The 20,289-nt window shown below is 34.3% G+C and overlaps 1 protein-coding gene across 12 annotated transcripts in view; it reads right to left on the reverse strand.

The window, feature by feature from the left end:
• The window catches only part of TRIM37 (tripartite motif containing 37), a 371,934-nt gene that overhangs the window by 226,482 nt on the left and 125,163 nt on the right, over positions 1-20,289 (reverse strand). For all 12 annotated transcript variants that reach the window (XM_077164953.1, XM_077164956.1, XM_077164952.1 and 9 more), the window contains one exon: positions 4,753-4,820. In XM_077164953.1, the coding sequence (XP_077021068.1) occupies positions 4,753-4,820 (68 nt within the window). The remainder of the gene's footprint in view (positions 1-4,752; positions 4,821-20,289) is intronic.

Genomic DNA, 20,289 nt, shown 5'->3' on the forward strand with positions numbered 1-20,289 from the left:
AGCCTATATCTTGAGTAATTAGAAAAAGAGCAAATTAAACTAAAAGCAAACAAAAGGCAAGAAATTAAGAACCAAAACAGAAATTAATAAAATAGAAAACAGAAAAACAATAGGGAAAAACAAGAAAATTTATTATTTGAGAAGATCAACAAATATTAAAAGAATAATAAAGGAATATTATGAATTATTTTATGTCAATAAATTCAACAATTCAAATGAAATGGACCAATTCCTTGAAAGATTCAAACTAACAATGCTCACTCAAGAAGAACTAGTTAACATGAATTGCTCTATATCTACGAAAGATACTGATTTATTAGTAGATGAAAATTGCAGTACAGAGAAAAACACAAAGGCCTTCGCTGGTAAATTTTACCAAATGTTGAAGAAAGAAGCAATACTAATCCTACACAACTGCTTCCAAAAAATTAAAAAGGATATACGTTCAAAGCAAGACAAAGATATTTTGAGAAAAGAAAAAGCATCCAGTATCCCTCATGCACAGAGATGCAAAAACTTTTTGCTAATCACATCCAACAATATATGGAAAGGATTATAGGTCAACTAAAATAGGGATTATCTCAGTAGTGCAAGGTCAGTTTAACATTGTTTTAAATATAACATTAATGAACTAAAAAACATGCAAACATGAACATTTCAATAAACAACGAAAAAGCATTTGACAATATCCAACATTCATTTGTAATAAAAATTCTCATCAAATAGGTATAGAAAGGAATTTTTTTTAGTTCCTGGTCTTTTCTTAATTAATTTTTAAATTTTTCTTAAAAATATAACACAAAGTCTTAACATATGATTATTCCATTCTACATATATAATCAGTAATTCACAATATCATCACATAGTTGCATATTCATCATCGTGTTCATTTCTTAGAATATTTGCATCAATTCAGAAAAAGAAAAAGACAGAAAAAAATTCATACATACCATACCCCTCACCCCTCAGTTACTGATCTTTTAACTCTCTTCTTATCGGTGATTGTTTAATTCACCCTTATGGATGGTATTTTTTTTCCTTTTCTTTATTGCCATGGTAAAGTAACATTTACTAATCACCTTAATTTATCCTGATGTTGGGATAAAAGGGCTCTCCTGCTTGAAACAATGTTCTCTCTATAAGTCAGTGTGTTACTTTTTATTGCTGCTATATCAAATTACCACAAGTTTAGTGGCTTAAAATAAAAGAAATTTATTATCTTACAGTTCTGGAACAGAGAAATCTAATGTAGGTCTCAATGGGCTAAAATCAAGGTGTTGGCCCAGCTGTATTTCTTTCTGGAGGCTTGAGAGAAGAACCCCTTTCCTTCTCTTTTCTGGCATCTAGATGCTGCCCTCATTCCTTGTTTCTTGGCTCTCTCCTTCAACTTCAAAGCTTGTGTGAAGTTAGAATGGTAAACAGCTTTACTAATCATCTTAATTTGCGTATAGATCTATTTTTCCTCAAGAAACTATAAAGAAGAAACAAAAAGCACCTGAGGCAGGCTACCGTACCAACAGTCCCTTGCAGTGCTAAATAAGATCCCTGCCTCCATGGGAAAGGAGGAACTGTGATAAACAAGTCATGCTGACTAGTAAGTCTGCTGCTTTTCATTAGATAAGACCATTCCTTCACTAACATTCTTCCTTTTACAGATTTGTGTCATCCAAAGACATCCTGCCTCAAATAACTCATATAATTCTCGTCCTCCTTGCCTAACCCTCCTCGTCCCCCCATACCCTTTCTTTGTTTTAAGCAGGTATATAAACTATTTCTCTGACACTTTCTTAAATTAACTTTTTAATTTTTTTAAAAATATGACACCAAGACTCTTAAAACATGATCATTTCGTTCTACATACATAATCAGTAATAGAAAGGAATTTTTCAACCTGATAAAGGGCATCTACAGTAAACCCACAAATGGTAAAAAAACTTCTATGCAACACTGTATGTGAGGCTTTTGGCAAATGTTGAAATAAATTCAGTTTGAAATGCTAGTGATCAATGAAAGGGAGGGGTAAGGAGTATGGTATGTAAAATTTTTTTCTTTCTTTTTCATTTTATTTTTCTGTTCTCTTTTTGTTTCTTTTTCTGAATTGATGCAAATGTTCTGGGAAATGATCATGATGAATATGCAACTATATGATGATATTGTGAATTGCTGAGTGTATGTGTAGAGAGGAATGAGTATTGTGTTGGGAATGTTTGTGTTTCTTTCTTGTAATTTTTTTTAATAAATAAAAAATTTTTAAAAAAAAGGCAAAAAAAACCCTTACAGTATTGGCACAAAAACAGACAAATTGATGAAACAAATTAATAAAAGATACAGAAACAGACCCAAGCATAGACAGACATTTGATTTTTTTTTAAAGGTGTAAAAAAAAAAAAACAACAAAAACAATTCAGTATATGAAGGCGAGTATTTCCAACAAATCACGCTGAAACAACTGGATATCTATATGTAAACAAACTTGGATCCACATTTCACATACAAAAATAAGTGAAAGTAGATCATAGTTCTAAATATAAAACATAAAATTACAAAACTTCAGGGAAGAAAACAAGAGAAAATCTTTGTGACCTTGATTTAGACACAGATTTCATAATCTCTGAAAGACTAAATTGACTTTTAATTTTGAATGCATCAAAATAAGAAATTTTCTGATCTTACAAAGGCATTCTTATGAGAATGGAAACACAAGCCACAGAATTTTAGAAAATCGTTGCAAAGCATATATGAGATAAAAGACCTATATTTAGAATGATTTATCAAGATATCTCAAAACTCAATTAAAATAATAAATTAAAAAGATTTGACAAAAAGATTTGAAGAAACACTTCACCAAAGATTTTATGGCTTCCAAACAATTCTAAAAAATATGTGGAACATCACTGGTCATCAAGGAAATGGATATTAAAACCACAATGAGATACTACTACACACCTATGAGAATGACTAAATATACTATGTGCTGGCAAGGATGTGAAGAAATTGGAACTCTCATACACTACTGGTGGGAATATCACTGGTAAGTACAATCAAATTAGAAAACAGTTGGAAGTTACAGAAAAAGGTAATCATATATTTACCATCTGACCCAGACATCTGAGTGGCTTTCTCTTAGGTACCCAGCAGAAAACAAAATACACTTCCATACAAACATCTGCACACAATTATTCACAACTTTATTTATTAAATAGCTTAAAACTAGAAACAACCAAAATGATCTTTAACAGATGAATGGATAAACAAATTGTGGTATATACAAAAAATAGAATAGTACATTGCAATTAAAAGAAATTAGCTCTTTATTGATATACACAATGGATGAATCTCAAAATAATTGTGTAAAATAGTAAAAAATTAAAAAAAAAAACTACAATGAGGTATGATTCCATTCATATTAAACTCTAGAAAATCAGATGAGTGGTTGCCTGGAAAGGGAAGTGTAGGAAGGGATAAAAGGGCTATGAGCAGCACAAGAAAATCTTAAGAGAAAATAGGTATGCTTACTATCGTGACTGTGGTAATGTAACATTTGTAACAAATGCTACAAACGTATACATTTGTCAAAACTTATCATATTATAAACTTTAGTTTATTTTGTCATTAAAGCTGAATTTTTTTAAGAACCACATAGAACCCCAAATTGCTTCCCTCTGCACCACTGGAGCTGATCCTAAACTGTCCCATCACTCCAGCAAAAAGCTGCTAGTTCATTCTCAGGAGGAGTAAAATGTATAAACTAGGGTAACACCATGCACTACTGAAAATTGCAGTAGTGAAGAAAACACAACCATATTTAAGTGAATACTGATGTACTGAACCTTAATTGCCAAACTGTCTCTTTGAGTAAAGGCAGAATTAAGCATTTTCAGACACACAGTCTCAAAAAATGTATTCTGATTACTCTTCCTGGAAAGCTACTTGGAGGTGCTACACCAAAACAAGTAAAAAACCAAGAGAATGAAACTCATGCGAATCAGAAAATATAGGATTCAATGCAAGAAAGAAGTGAAAGCAATCTGCAGGATAAAGATTAACAATACGATGATTAAGAGGAGACAGCTGTGCATCAGGCATACAAAGAAATTCAACAATTCCAAAAAGCAAATTCAAATTAAACAAATAGATCAAATAACTATGTGACATGATACATTTAATTTACTCATTTGCTATGTGCTTTGTTCTGTCTCCCCTACGCCTGCAATTCAGACTATAACTTCTATGAGGGCAAAATATTTTCCATTTTGTTCATTATTGTATTTCAAACATCGAAAACCAAGCATGTTACTTATATGATACTTAAGAAAAAATTTTTTAACAACTTAAAATGCTGAATTTACCCTAAGAACTAAAGTCACAGTAACATTCTATATCAAAACATTTTCATTTCTCTTTTTTTCTTTTTGCATGGGTAGGCACTGGGAATCAAACCTAGCTTTCTGGTATGGCAGCTGAGAACTCTGTCTACTGAGCCACCATGGCCTGCCCTATATCAAAACTTTTTAAACTGCAACGTAAGATTTCAATATTTTACAGATTTACAAATTGCTGTGGCTAATTCTCAGTAAAATAATTCTATTCTTACAAAATAGTTTATCTCATTAAGAGAAACTTAAGAATCAGCAGATTTCTTTTCTGTAAAAATCCCATAAAACCTCATAGAAATAACCTATCAAAACAAACTTTTAGATGATAAAAGTCAGATAAAGACTTCATTTCATTTTGCATTTAATATTTTATCACCTGATGCTCCACCTCTTGAAGTAAGGATTCCAATAGCTCTGTTTCTTGTGTTAGAGATGTCTTCTGACCTGTATAAAAATAGGAAAGAACAAACAATCAAGCTTATTACAAGTATAAGAATGAAATTAACTTTCACTGCACATGTGTAACAACAAGAAATTCATTTTTGTTACAAAAAAATTCTTAATTATATTTACCCTAAAGATTTTCCTAGAGTATTAAGAAGGTGAATCTAATATTGAAGTAAAATTGAAAGAAGACTTCAGAACCAACCTTAAATACAATTTCAGACAAAATATAAGAAGTGTATTAATCTAAGAAATGATTAAGAGGAGATAGCTATGCATCAAACTTTGAACAAAAACTTTAACTTTCTAGATATTAACATTTTTTAATTAAAGAAGTTGAAAGATGGATGGGCACTCCCCCAAGCCGCGGAAGCCGGCGACCCTCCGCATGCGTGGATTCCCAGGCCGGCTGGGAGATTCGGATCAGCACTCCCCCAAGCCGCATGGGCTGGTGACCCTCCCCCACACTGAGAGTTTTCCAAAGTTAAAGAACCCACAGCATCTTTTACTGATGGGAACCAAAGACATACGAGCGCCACCTACTGGGCAGGATAAGAAAAACAGAGCCCAGAGATTTCACAGAAAAATCTTTCAACCTGCTGGGTCCCACACCCAGGGAAATCTGATTAAATGCCCACACGCCATAATAACAGATCACGCTCGGAAAACTGAGGATATGGTCAAGTCAAAGGAACAAACCAATACTTCAAATGAGATACAGGAGCTGAGACAAAAAATGCTGAACATACGAACAGAAATGGAAAACCTCTTCAAAAATCAAATCAATAAATTGAGGGAGGACATGAAGAAGACATGGGATGAACAAAAAGAAGAAGTAGAAAATCTGAAAAAACAAATCACAGAACTTATGGGAGTGAAGGACAAAGTAGAAAACATGGAAAAAACAATGGATACCTACAATGGTAGATTTAAAGAGACAGAAGCTAGTGAACTGGAGGATGGAACATCTGAATTCCAAAAAGAAACAGAAACTATAGGGAAAAGAATGGAAAAATTTGAACAGGGTACCAGGGAACTCAAGGACAATATGAAGCGCACAAATATACATGTTGTTGTTGTCCCAGAAGGAGAAGAGAAGGGAAAAGGAGGAGAAAAACTAATGGAAAAAATTATCACTGAAAATTTCCCAACTCTTATGAAAGACCTAAAATTACAGATCCAAGAAGTGCAGCAGACCTCAAAGAGAATAGACCCAAATAGGCGTTTTCCAAGACACTTACTAGTTAGAATGTCAGAGGTCAAAGAGAAAGAGAGGATCTTGAAAGCAGCAAGAGAAAAACAATCCATCACATACAAGGGAAACCCAATAAGACTATGTGTAAATTTCTCAGCAGAAACCATGGAGGCTAGAAGACAGTGGGATGATATATTTAAATTACTAAAAGAGAAAAACTGCCAAAGAAGAATCCTATACCCAGCAAAATTGTAATTCAAAAATGAGGGAGAAATTAAAACATTTTCAGACAAAAAGTCACTGAGAGAATTTGTGACCAAGAGACCAGCTCTGCAAGAAATACTAAAGGGAGCACTAGAGTCAGATATGAAAATACAGAAGAGAGAGGTATGGAGAACAATGTAGAAAGAAGGAAAATCAGATATGATATATATAATACGAAAGGCAAAATGGTAGAGGAAAATATTATCCAAACAGTAATAACACTAAATGTTAATGGAATGAATTCCCCAATCAAAAGACATAGACTGATAGAATGAATTAAAAAATAGGATCCTTCTATATGCTGTCTATAGGAAACACATCTTAGACCCAAAGATCAACATAGGTTGAAAGCGAAAGGTTGTGAAAAGACATTTCATGCAAATAACAACCAGAAAAGAGGAGGAGTAGCTATACTATAAATCCAACAAATTAGACTTCAAATGTAAAACAGTTAAAAGAGACAATCAAGGACACTATCTACTAATAAAAGGAACAATTAAGCAAGAAGACATAACAATCATAAATATTTATGCACCGAAACAGAATGCCCCAAAATACGTGAGGAATATACTGCAATCACTGAAAAGGGAAATAGACACATATACCATAATAGTTGGAGACTTCAATTCACCACACTCATCAATGGACAAAACATCTAGACAGAGGATCAATAAAGAAATAGAGAATTTGAATATTACAATAAATGAGCTAGACTTAACAGACATTTATAGGACATTACATCCCACAACAGCAGGATACACCTTTTTCTCAAGTGCTCATGGATCATTCTCAAAGATAGACCATATGCTGGGTCACAAAGCAAGTCTTAACAAATTTAAAAAGATTGAAATCATACACAACACTTTCTCGGATCATAAAGGAATGAAGTTGGAAATCAATAATAGGCGGAGTGCCAGAAAATTCACAAATACGTGGAGGCTCAACAACACACTCTTAAACAACGAGTGGGTCAAGGAAGAAATTGCAAGAGAAATTAGTAAATATCTCGAGGCGAATGAAAACGAAAACACAACGTATCAAAACCTATGGGACGCAGCAAAGGCAGTGCTAAGAGGGAAATTTATTGCCCTAAATGCCTATATCAGAAAAGAAGAAAAGGCAAAAATGCAGGAATTAACTGTCCACTTGGAAGAACTGGAGAAAGAACAGCAAACTAACCCCAAAGCAAGCAAAAGGAAAGAAATAACAAAGATTAGAGCAGAAATAAATGAAATTGAAAACATGAAAACAACAGAGAAAATCAATAAGACCAGAAGTTGGTTCTATGAGAAAATCAATAAGATTGATGGGCCCTTAGCAAGATTGACAAAAAGAAGAAGAGAGGGGATGCAAATAAATAAGATCAGAAATGGAACAGGAGACATAATCACTGACCTCACAGAAATAAAGGAGGTAATAACAGGATACTATGAACAACTTTACGCTAATAAATACAACAATTTAGATGAAATGGACGGGTTCCTGGAAAGACATGAACAACCAACTTTGACTCAAGAACAAATGGATGACCTCAACAAACCAATCACAAGTAAAGAAATTGAATCAGTCATTCAAAAGCTTCCTAAAAAGAAAAGTCCAGGACCAGACGGCTTCACATGTGAATTCTACCAAACCTTCCAGAATTAGTACCAACTTTCCTCAAACTCTTCAAAAAAATCGAAGTGGAGGGAAAGTTACCTAATTCATTCTATGAAGCCAACATCACCCTCATACCAAAACCAGGCAAAGATATTACAAAAAAAGAAAACTACAGACCAATCTCTCTAATGAATATAGATGCAAAAATCCTCAACAAAATTCTAGCAAATTGAATCCAACAACACATTAAAAGACTTATACATCATGACAAAGTAGGATTCATCCCAGGTATGCAAGGATGGTTCAACATAAGAAAATCAATTAATCTAATACACCATAGCAACAAATCAAAGTAGAAAAATCACATGATCATCTCAATTATATAGAGAAGGCATTTGACAAGATTCAACATCCTTTTCTGTTGAAAAAACTTCAAAGGATAGGAATACAAGGGAACTATGCAAAAATGAAAGAGGGAATATATGAAAAACCCACAGCTAATATCGTCCTCAATGGGGAAAAATTGAAAACTTTCCCGCTAATATCAGGAACAAGACAAGGATGTCCATTATCACCACTATTATTCAACATCGTGTTGGAGGTTCTAGCCAGAGCAATTAGACAAGAAAAAGAAATACAAGACATCAAAATTGGAAAGGAAGAAGTAAAACAATCTCTGTTTGCAGACGATATGATACTTTACGTCGAAAACCTGGAAAAACCCACAACAAAAATACTAGAGTTAATAAATGAGTACAGCAAAGTAGCAGGTTACAAGATCAACATTCAAAAATCTGTAGCATTTCTATACACGAGCGATGAACAAGCTGACGGGGAAATCAAGAAACGAATTCCATTTACAATTGCAACTAAAAGAATAAAATACCTAGAAATAAATTTAACTAAAGAGACAAAAAACCTATACAAAGAAAACTACAAAAAACTGTTAAAAGAATCACAGAGGACCTAAATAGATGGAAGGGCATACCGTGTTCATGGATTGGAAGACTAAATGTAGTTAAGATGTCAATCCTACCTAAATTGATTTACAGATTCAATGCAATACAAATCAAAATTCCAACAACTTATTTTTCAGAAATAGAAAAACCAATAAGCAAATTTATCTGGAAGGGCAGGGTGCCCCAAATTGCTAAAAGTATCTTGAGGAAAAAAAACGAAGCTGGAGGTCTCACGCTGCCGGACTTTAAGGCATATTGTGAAGCCACAGTGGTCAAAACAGCATGGTATTGGCATAAAGATAGATATATCGACCAATGGAATCGAATAGAGTGCTCAGATATAGACCCTCTCATCTATGGACAATTGATCTTTGATAAGGCAGTCAAGCCAACTCACCTGGGACAGAACAGTCTCTTCAATAAATGGTGCCTAGAGAACTGGATATCCATATGCAAAAGAATGAAAGATGACCCGTATCTCACACCCTATACAAAAGTTAACTCAAAATGGATCAAAGATCTAAACATTAGGTCTAAGACCATAAAACAGTTAGAGGAAAACGTAGAGAGATATCTTATGAAACTTACAATTGGAGGCAGTTTTATGGACCTTAAACCTAAAGCAAGAGCACTGAAGAAGGAAATAAATAAATGGGAACTCCTCAAAATTAAACACTTTTGTGCATCAAAGAACTTCATCAAGAAAGTAGAAAGCCTACACAATGGGAGACAATATTTGGAAACGACATATCAGATAAAGGTCTAGTATCCAGAATTTATGAAGAGATTGTTCAACTCAACAACAAAAAGACAACCAACCCAATTACAAAATGGGAAAAAGACTTGAACACACACCTCTCAGAAGAGGAAATACAAATGGCCGAAAGGCACATGAAGAGATGCTCAATGTCCCTGGCCATTAGAGAAATGCAAATCAAAACCACAATGAGATATCATCTCACACCCACCAGAATGGCCATTATCAACAAAACAGAAAATGACAAGTGCTGGAGAGGATGTGGAGAAAGAGGCACACTTATCCATTGTTGGTGGGAATGTCAAATGGTGCAACCATTGTGGAAGGCAGTTTGGCAGTTCCTCAAAAAACTGAATATAGAATTGCCATACGACTCAGCAATACCATTGCTAGGTATACTCAAAGGACTTAAGGGCAAAGACACAAACGGACATTTGCACACCAATGTTTATAGCAGCATTATTTACAATTGCAAAGAGAAGGAAACAGCCAAAATATCCATCAACACACGAGTGGCTAAACAAACTGTGGTATATACATACAATGGAATATTATGCAGCTTTAAGACAGAATAAATTTATGAAGCATGTAATAACATGGATGGACCTAGAGAACATTATGCTGAGTGAGACTAGCCAAAAACTAAAGGACAAATACTGTATGGTCCCACTGATGTGAACCGACATTCGAGAATAAACTTGGAATATGTCATTGGTAACAGAGTCCAGCAGGAGTTAGAAACAAGGTATGATAATGGGTAATTGGAGCTGAAGGGATACAGACTATGCAACAGGACTAGATACAAAAACTCAAAAATGGATAGCACAATAATACCTAAGTGTAATGTAATTCTGTTAAAACACTGAATGAAGCTGCATTTGAGCTATAGGTTTTCTTTGTTGTTTGTTTGTGTCTTTTTTTTTCTTTTTCCTTTTTTTATATGTTTCTTATTTATTATTATTATTTTTATTTTTTTCTGTATATTAACATTTTATATCTTTTTCTGTTGTTTTGCTAGTTCTTTTCCTAAATCGATGCAAATGTACTAAGAAATGATGATCATACATCTATGTGATGATATTAAGAATTAATGACTGTATATGTAGAATGGAATGATTTCTAAATGTTGTGTTAATTTTTTTTTAATTAATTAAAAAAAAATGTTAACAGTTGGAGAACTTGGGTTCAAAGATACACAGGAATTATCCTTCACCCAGGAATTCATTGTACCATACTTGCAACTTTTCTATAAGTCTGAAATTATTTCAAAATTAAAACGTTAAAAAATAAAAAGAAGCTGAAAGTTTTGTGTAATCACAAAATAGTGATGAAAGATTAAAATAGTTCCATCATGCATTATTTCCATTAGGTATATTTTTTCTCCATATACCACACCTTTACACTCCTTTTGGAAGAAGGAGTAAACATTAATTTCATTAGAACTAACTATTCTAAAATAATTCCTCGCCCAAATTTAACTGGGGCTTAAAAAGGAATACATTAAGGAGGCAAATTATGTTAAATGTCAGTAAGAGTTCTGAACGTTAAATGGAAAAGGACTTCTGAAAAGGAACACATGGAAAGGAATACAGTCTCAAGAAGGTGGAGGCAGACAGAGATAAAAGAATTATTACAAAAAAGGCAGGCAGAAACTGCTTTACGTGTTTCCAGAAAGTTAGATATATTTGCTAACTTAGACCACTTTCTTTGTAAATGTCAAAATTTAAAGACCCATAAATACATTCCATGAAATTAGGAAAAGTTACGTTAGAGTAGCGGAATTCGATACAGACGAAATGAGCAGAACTTTTATTTTTTAAACCAAATGAGAAGTGTTTGATCGCAAAAAGAAACAAGGGAGTAAAAGTAAATTAATAGCTGGGATCAGTATTACCAAAGGTGAGTTCTACCACTACCCTGGCCCAAGTACTGGGAGAAAAAAGACATCAGCCAAAGGATCAAAGAAGAAGAAGGAATTATAATACAAAACATAGGATTTAACAAATGAGTATGACTGCTGAATCACTATATTGATGATTCTTTTAGCCTGCAGTGTTCTGGAACAGCTAGAAGGAAAAACCCAAAACTGTGATTTTGCAACCAATATCAAAATCTGATCTGTAGCTGATTGTTGGAGTGTATTAGCAAACTAGTGCTATTTCTTTTTTCTTAATACATACATATTTAAAATAAAAAAACATTCAAAAAATATATATGAGCCTGCAGGGGAACACCCATATACATAATCGACTTAAAATTATCGGTGGATAGGTGTTAAAATTTCTCCACATACTCTCCAACATTTGTTGTTTTCTCTTTGTTTAATAACAGCCATTCTTGGAGGTCCTATGGTGACTCAGTGTCAGAATTCGCACTTGCCATGTCTGAGATTCGGGTCTCTTTAATACGGATTAAATCCACTTTGAATGAATTTTGTATAGGGTGTAAATAGGGGTCCTCTGTCACTCTTCTGTCTACTAATATCCAATTCTCCTATGCCCATTTGCTGAAGAGACTCTTCTATCCCAGCTAATTGGATTTGGGGGCCTTATTGAAGATGAATTGTCTATAGATGTAAAATGATCCAGCTGATAAGGAAGATAGTTGGGTGATTCCTGAGAAAACAAAGTTTTGAGCTGCCCTATGACCTGGCAATATGAACACCCTGTATATATACTAGAAAAGCTAAAAGGACTGGGCAGGATAAGAAAAACAGAGTCCAGAGACTTCACAGGAAAGTCTTTCAACCTGCTGGGTCTCACCCTCAGGGAGAACTGACACAGGAGACTCTTTACTCCTGACAGGAGGCCAGTATGGTCTGGGAAAATCCGGCTGGAGCCTAAAATACCTAAAATAAATTTACAGAATTTATGGGAATGAAAGACAGTAGAATAGATGAAAACTTACAATGTTTACATTTAGAGATGAAAAAGAAAGTATCAGTGAGCTGGATTTCGGAACATCTGAAATTCAACAAGCAAAAGAGAGCATAGGGAAAAAAATGGAAAAATATGAGCAGGGACACACAGTACTGCATGACAATATGAAGCGCATGAAGATACGTGTTGAGGGTGGCAAGAAGGAGAAGAGAAGAGAAAAGGAGTAGAAAAACTAAAGGAGAAAATTATCACTGAAAATTTCCCAACTCTTATGAAAGACCTAAAATTACAGATCCAAGAAGTGCAGCGTACCCCAAAGAGATTAGACCCCAATAGGCGTTCTCCAAGACACTTACTAGTTAGAATGTCAGAGGTCAAAGAGAAAGAGAGGATCTTGAAAGCAGCAAGAGAAAAACAATCCATCACATACAAGGGAAACCCAATAAGACTATGTGTAGATTTCTCAGCAGAAACCATGGAGGCTAGAAGAGAGTGGGATGATATATTTAAATTACTAAAAGAGAAAAACTGCCAACCAAGACTCCTATATCCAGCAAAATTGTCCTTCAAACATGAGGGAGAAATTAAAACATTTTCAGACAAAAAGTCACTGAGAGAATTTGTAACCAAGACACCAGCTCTGCAAGAAATACTAAAGGGACCAATAGAGTCAGATATGAAAAGACAGAAGAGAGAGGTATGGAGAAGAGTGTAGAAAGAAGGAAAGTCTGATATGATATATATAACACAAAAGGCAAAATGGTAGAGGAAAATATTATCCAAACAGTAATAACTCTAAATGTTAATGGACTGAATTCCCCAATCAAAAGACATAGACTGGCAGAATGGGTTAAAAAACAGGATCCTTCTATATGCTGTCTACAGGAAACACATCTTAGACCCAAAGATAAACATAGGTTGAAAGTGAAAGGTTGGGAAAAGATATTTCATGCAAATAACAACCAGAAAATAGCAGGAGTGGCTATACTAATATCCAACAAGTTAGACTTCAAATGTAAAACAGTTAAAAGAGACAAAGAAGGACACTATATACTAATAAAAGGAACAATTAAACAAGAAGACATAACAATCATAAATATTTACGCACCGAACCAGAATGCCCCAAAATACGTGAGGAATACACTGCAAACACTGAAAAGGGAAATAGACACAAATACCATAATAGTTGGAGACTTCAATTCCCCACTCTCATCAATGGACAGAACATCTAGACAGAGGATCAATAAAGAAATAGAGAATCTGAATATTACTATAAAGGAGCTAGACTTAACAGACATTTATAGGACATTACATCCCACAACAGCAGGATACACCTTTTTCTCAAGTGCTCATGGATCATTCTCAAAGATAGACCATATGCTGGGTCACAAAGCAAGTCTTAACAAATTTAAAAAGATTGAAATCATACACAACACTTTCTCGGATCATAAAGGAATGAAGTTGGAAATCAATAATAGGCAGAATGCCAGAAAATTCACAAATACCTGGAGGCTCAACAACACACTCTTAAACGAGTGGGTCAAAGAAGAAATTGCAAGAGAAATTAGTAAATACCTCAAGGCAAATGAAAATGAAAACACAACATATCAAAACTTATGGGATGCAGCAAAGGCAGTGCTAAGAGGGAAATTTATTGCCCTAAATGCCTATATCAGAAAAGAAGAAAAGGCAAAAATGCAGGAATTAACTGTTCAATTGGAAGAACTGGAGAAAGAACAGCAAACTAATCCCAAAGCAAGCAAAAGGAAAGAAATAACAAAGATCAGAGCAGAAATAAATGAAATTGAAAATATGAAAACAGTAGAGAAAATCAATAAGACCAGAAGTTGGTTCTATGAGAAAATCAATAAGATTGATGGGCCCCTATCAAGATTGACAAAAAGAAGAAGAGAGAGGATGCAAATAAATAAGATCAGAAATGGAAGAGGAGACATAACTACTGACCTCACAGAAATAAAGGAGGTAATAACAGGATACTATGAACAACTTTACGCTAATAAATACAACAATTTAGATGAAATGGACGGGTTCCTGGAAAGACATGAACAACCAACTTTGTCTCAAGAAGACATAGATGACCTCAACAAACCAATCACAAGTAAAGAAATTGAATCAGTCATTCAAAAGCTTCCTAAAAAGAAAAGTCCAGGACCAGACGGCTTCACATCTGAATTCTATCGAACATTCCAGAAAGAATTAGTACCAATTCTCCTCAAACTCTTCAAAAAAATCGAAGTGCAGGGAAAACTGCCTAATTCATTCTATGAAGCCAACATCACCCTCATACCAAACCCAGGCAAAGATATTACAAAAAAAGAAAACTACAGACCAATCTCTCTAATGAATACAGATGCAAAAATCCTCAATAAAATTCTAGCAAATCGTATCCAACAACACATTAAAAGAATTATACATCATGACCAAGTAGGATTCATCCCAGGTATGCAAGGATGGTTCAACATAAGAAAATCAATTAATGTAATACACCATATCAACAAATCAAACCACAAAAATCACATGATCATCTCAATTGATGCAGAGAAGGCATTTGACAAGATTCAACATCCTTTCCTGTTGAAAACACTTCAAAGGATAGGAATACAAGGGAACTTCCTTAAAATGATAGAGGGAATATATGAAAAACCCACAGCTAATATCATCCTCAATGGGGAAAAATTGAAAACTTTCCCCCTAAGATCAGGAACAAGATAAGGATGTCCACTATCACCACTATTATTCAACATTGTGTTGGAGGTTCTAGCCAGAGCAATTAGACAAGAAAAAGAAATACAAGGCATCAAAATTGGAAAGGAAGAAGTAAAACTATCACTGTTTGTAGACGATATGATACTATACCTCGAAAACCTGGAAAAATCCACAACAAAAATACTAGAGCTAATAAATGAGTACAGCAAAGTAGCAGGTTACAAGATCAACATTCAAAAATCTGTAGCATTTTTAAACTACAGACCAATCTCTCTAATGAATACAGATGCAAAAATCCTCAATAAAATTCTAGCAAATCGTATCCAACAGCACATTAAAAGAATTATACATCATGACCAAGTAGGATTCATCCCAGGTATGCAAGGATGGTTCAACATAAGAAAATCAATTAATGTAATACACCATATCAACAAATCAAAGCAGAAAAATCACATGATCATCTCAATTGATGCAGAGAAGGCATTCGACAAGATTCAACATCCTTTCCTGTTGAAAACACTTCAAAAGATAGGAATACAAGGGAACTTCCTTAAAATGATAGAGGGAATATATGAAAAACCCACAGCTAATATCATTCTCAATGGGGAAAAATTGAAAACTTTCCCCCTAAGATCAGGAACAAGACAAGGATGTCCACTATCACCACTATTATTCAACATTGTGTTGGAGGTTCTAGCCAGAGCAATTAGACAAGAAAAAGAAATACAAGGCATCAAAATTGGAAAGGAAGAAGTAAAACTATCACTGTTTGCAGACGATATGATACTATACGTCGAAAACCCGGAAAAATCCACAACAAAACTACTAGAGCTAATAAATGAGTACAGCAAAGTAGCAGGTTACAAGATCAACATTCAAAAATCTGTAGCATTTCTATACACTAGTAATGAACAAGCTGAGGGGGAAATCAAGAAACGAATCCCATTTACAATTGCAACTAAAAGAATAAAATACCTAGGAATAAATTTAACTAAAGAGACAAAAAACCTATATAAAGAAAACTACAAAAAACTGCTAAAAGAAATCACAGAAGACCTAAATAGATGGAAGGGCATACCGTGTTCATGGATTGGAAGACTAAATATAGTTAAGATGTCAATCCTACCTAAATTGATTTACAGATTCAATGCAATACCAATCAAAATCCCAACAACTTATTTTTCAGAAATAGAAAAACCAATAAGCAAATTTATCTGGAAGGGCAGGGTGCCCCGAATTGCTAAAAACATCTTGAGGAAAAAAAAACGAAGCTGGAGGTCTCGCGCTGCCTGACTTTAAGGCATATTATGAAGCCACAGTGGTCAAAACAGCATGGTATTGGCATAAAGATAGATATATCGACCAATGGAATCAAATAGAGTGCTCAGATATAGACCCTCTCATCTATGGACATTTGATCTTTGATAAGGCAGTCAAGCCAACTCACCTGGGACAGAGCAGTCTCTTCAATAAATGGTGCCTAGAGAACTGGATATCCATATGCAAAAGAATGAAAGAAGACCCATCTCTCACACCCTATACAAAAGTTAACTCAAAATGGATCAAAGATCTAAACATTAGGTCTAAGACCATAAAACAGTTAGAGGAAAATGTTGGGAGATATCTTATGGATCTTACAACTGGAGGCAGTTTTATGGACCTTAAACCTAAAGCAAGAGCACTGAAGAAGGAAATAAATAAATGGGAACTCCTCAAAATTAAACACTTTTGTGCATCAAAGAACTTCATCAAGAAAGTAGAAAGACAGCCTTCACAATGGGAGACAATATTTGGAAATGATATATCAGATAAAGGTCTAGTATCCAGAATTTATAAAGAGATTGTTCATCTCAACAACAAAAAGACAGCCAACCCAATTACAAAATGGGAAAAAGACTTGAACAGACACCTCTCAGAAGAGGAAATACGGATGGCCAAGAGGCACATGAAGAGATGCTCAATGTCCCCGGCCATTAGAGAAATGCAAATCAAAACCACAATGAGATATCATCTCACACCCACCAGAATGGCCATTATCAACAAAACAGAAAATGACAAGTGCTGGAGAGGATGCGGAGAAAGAGGCACACTTATCCACTGTTGGTGGGAATGTCAAAGGGTGCAACCACTGTGGAAGGCAGTTTGGCGGTTCCTCAAAAAGCTGAATATAGAACTGCCATACGACCCAGCAATACCATTGCTAGGTATCTACTCAAAGGACTTAAGGGCAAAGACACAAACGGACATTTGCACACCAATGTTTATAGCAGCATTATTTACAATTGCAAAGAGATGGAAACAGCTAAAATCTCCATCAACAGAAGAGTGGCTAAACAAACTGTGGTATATACATACGATGGAATATTATGCAGCTTTAAGACAAGATAAACTTATGAACCATGTAATAACATGGATGGACCTAGAGAATATTATGCTGAGTGAATCCAGCCAAAAACTAAAGGACAAATACTGTATGGTCCCACTGATGTGAACGGACATTCGAGAATAAACTTGAAATATGTCATTGGTAACAGAGTTCAGCAGGAGTTAGAAACAGGGTAAGACAATGGGTAATTGAAGCTGAAGGGATACAGACTGTGCAACAGGACTAGATACAAAAACTCAAAAATGGACAGCACAATAATACCTAATTGTAAAGTAATCATGTTAAAACACTGAATGAAGCTGCATCTGAGCTATAGGTTTTTGTTTTGTTTTGTGTTGTTTTGTTTTGATTTTACTATTATTACTTTTATTTTTTTCTCTATATTAACATTCTATATCTTTTTCGGTTATGTTGCTAGTTCTTCTAAACCAATGCAAATGTACTAAGAAATGATGATCATGCATCTATGTGATGATGTTAAGAATTAATGATTGCATGTGTAGAATGGTATGATCTCTAAATGTTGGGTTAATTTCTTTTTTTCCGTTAATAAAAAAAAAAAAAAAAAAAAGAGAAGGGATAATTGGAGATGAAGGGATACATACTGTACAACGGGACTGGATATAAAAACTCAGAAATGGACAGCACAATACTACCCAATTGTAATGCAATTATGTTAAAACACTGAATGAAGCTGCATGTGAGGTATAGGTTTTTTGTTTTTGTTTTTTTTTCTTTCTATTATTGTTTTAATTCTTATTCTGTTGTCTTTTTATTTCTTTTTCTAAATCGATGCAAATGTACTAAGAAATGATGAATATGCAACTATGTGATGTTATTAAGAATTACTGATTGTACATGTAGATTGGAATGATTTCTAATTGTTTTGTTAATTCTTTTTTTAATTAATAAAAAAAAATAAAAAAAAAATAAAAAAATAAAAAAAATAAAAAAAATGCTACTGGGTCTGTGGAAAAAAACAAAAATTCAGATAGTCTAGATTAATAACAAAAACAATTTGTGAAATAATAATCAAATATTCCACTTCAAAGATACATGCATCTTTTTTTAAAGAAGATAACAATGAAATTGATAAATGAATATTTAGGATGTCAACAAGACATGGCTAAACTTTGAAGAATAAAGACAACAGGCAAAAAATTATTTGTTTACATCTTCTTAAAGCATGTAATTTCATTTTCAACTATAAAGAAAATTGACGCCTTCATTCTCACTTACTATTTTGCTTAATTCTAGGCTCCACAATCATAGAAGAATGAGGAATCTTTGAAGAACCAAAAAGGTAGGCAATTAATAGATTAAACAGGTTAAAAATGAGACCTACCAGAATCCAAAGAACCAAGATTCTAAATATCAAAGGAAAATCTAAGGGAATTACTCTAATATTTTTAAATGCCCATTTTTCAGGTTCAATGAAGACAGACTCAAAGGACATGGGGCATTAATTGTAGGAATTCTGATTAGGAATTTTTAAAAAAAAGCAACATAACAATGAGGTCACTGGCTATTATAATTACTTACCCAAATGCCTATGAAATCTTTTCTCCCCAATTATTTCTAAATATGGGTCAAAATCTGTTTAGTTTGTAAAAAAACAAAAAAAAATGGAGATGTCAAAAAAATGTAAAGATTCCTTCCAAGCCTACAACAACCCACCAATCTTTACTCTTCAGATTCAACCTCAAGGGGACTTAAAACAGCAAGTACCCCGGCAGCATATAAAAACAAAGGAATGTCAATAATGCAGGGGGTTGAAAATAGATGGTAATTAATACTTTAAAACTTTAACTTATGTGTGAGACTAAAGCAAAAAATATTTATCTGGTACAAAATTTATATTTTGACTAGTGCATTTCCTAATATTACTTATGTGGACAGCTTAATTGAACACCATAAGTACACGGAACCTTGAGAAGGGCAAGAGATTTTACAGGTCTGTCCAGAGTGATGCCTCAATAAATCCCAGAAGGATCTGAACGGTGAATAAAAAAGTATATGCAAAGTCCCTATGTGGGAATGGTGAGAAAGGGGGACAATTCAATTTCCCCAAGTGGAGAATCCCTGATATTCTCGCAAGCAATGGGGACAACCAAAGCTATAGGTTGAGCCCCCAATCTTGGGGTTTGTTCATAGGAAACTTAACCCTGCAAAGGATAGGCTAAGCCTACTTAAAATTAGGCCTACGAATCACCCCCAAGAGAACCTCTTTTGTTCCTCAGATGTGGCTTCTCTCTCTCAGTCAACATGACAAGCAAACTCACTGGCCTCTCCCTCTCTACGAGGGACAGGACTCCCAGGGGTGTGGACCTTCCTGGTAACGTGGGACAATCCTAGATTGAACTGGGACTCAGCACCAAGGGATTGAGAGAAAACCTCAACCAAAAGAGGGAAAAGAGAAATGAGACGGTCAATGGCTGAGAGATTCCAAACAGAGTTCAGAGGTTATCCTTACGCATTAAATAGATATCAACTTTTTAGTTAAAAGTGTAACAGAGAGGCTGGAGGGAACTGCCTGAAAATGTAGAGCTTTGTTCCAGTAGCCATGTTTCTTGAAGACGACTGTATAATGCTAACGCTTTCTCAATGTGACTGTGTGACTGTGAAAACCTTGGGTCTGATGCTCCTTTTCTCTACTTTATCAAAAGACAAGGAAAACATATAGAATAAAAATAGAAAATAGGG

The sequence above is a fragment of the Tamandua tetradactyla genome, chromosome 6, assembly GCF_023851605.1.
Source record: "Tamandua tetradactyla isolate mTamTet1 chromosome 6, mTamTet1.pri, whole genome shotgun sequence".
Classification (NCBI taxonomy): domain Eukaryota; kingdom Metazoa; phylum Chordata; class Mammalia; order Pilosa; family Myrmecophagidae; genus Tamandua; species Tamandua tetradactyla.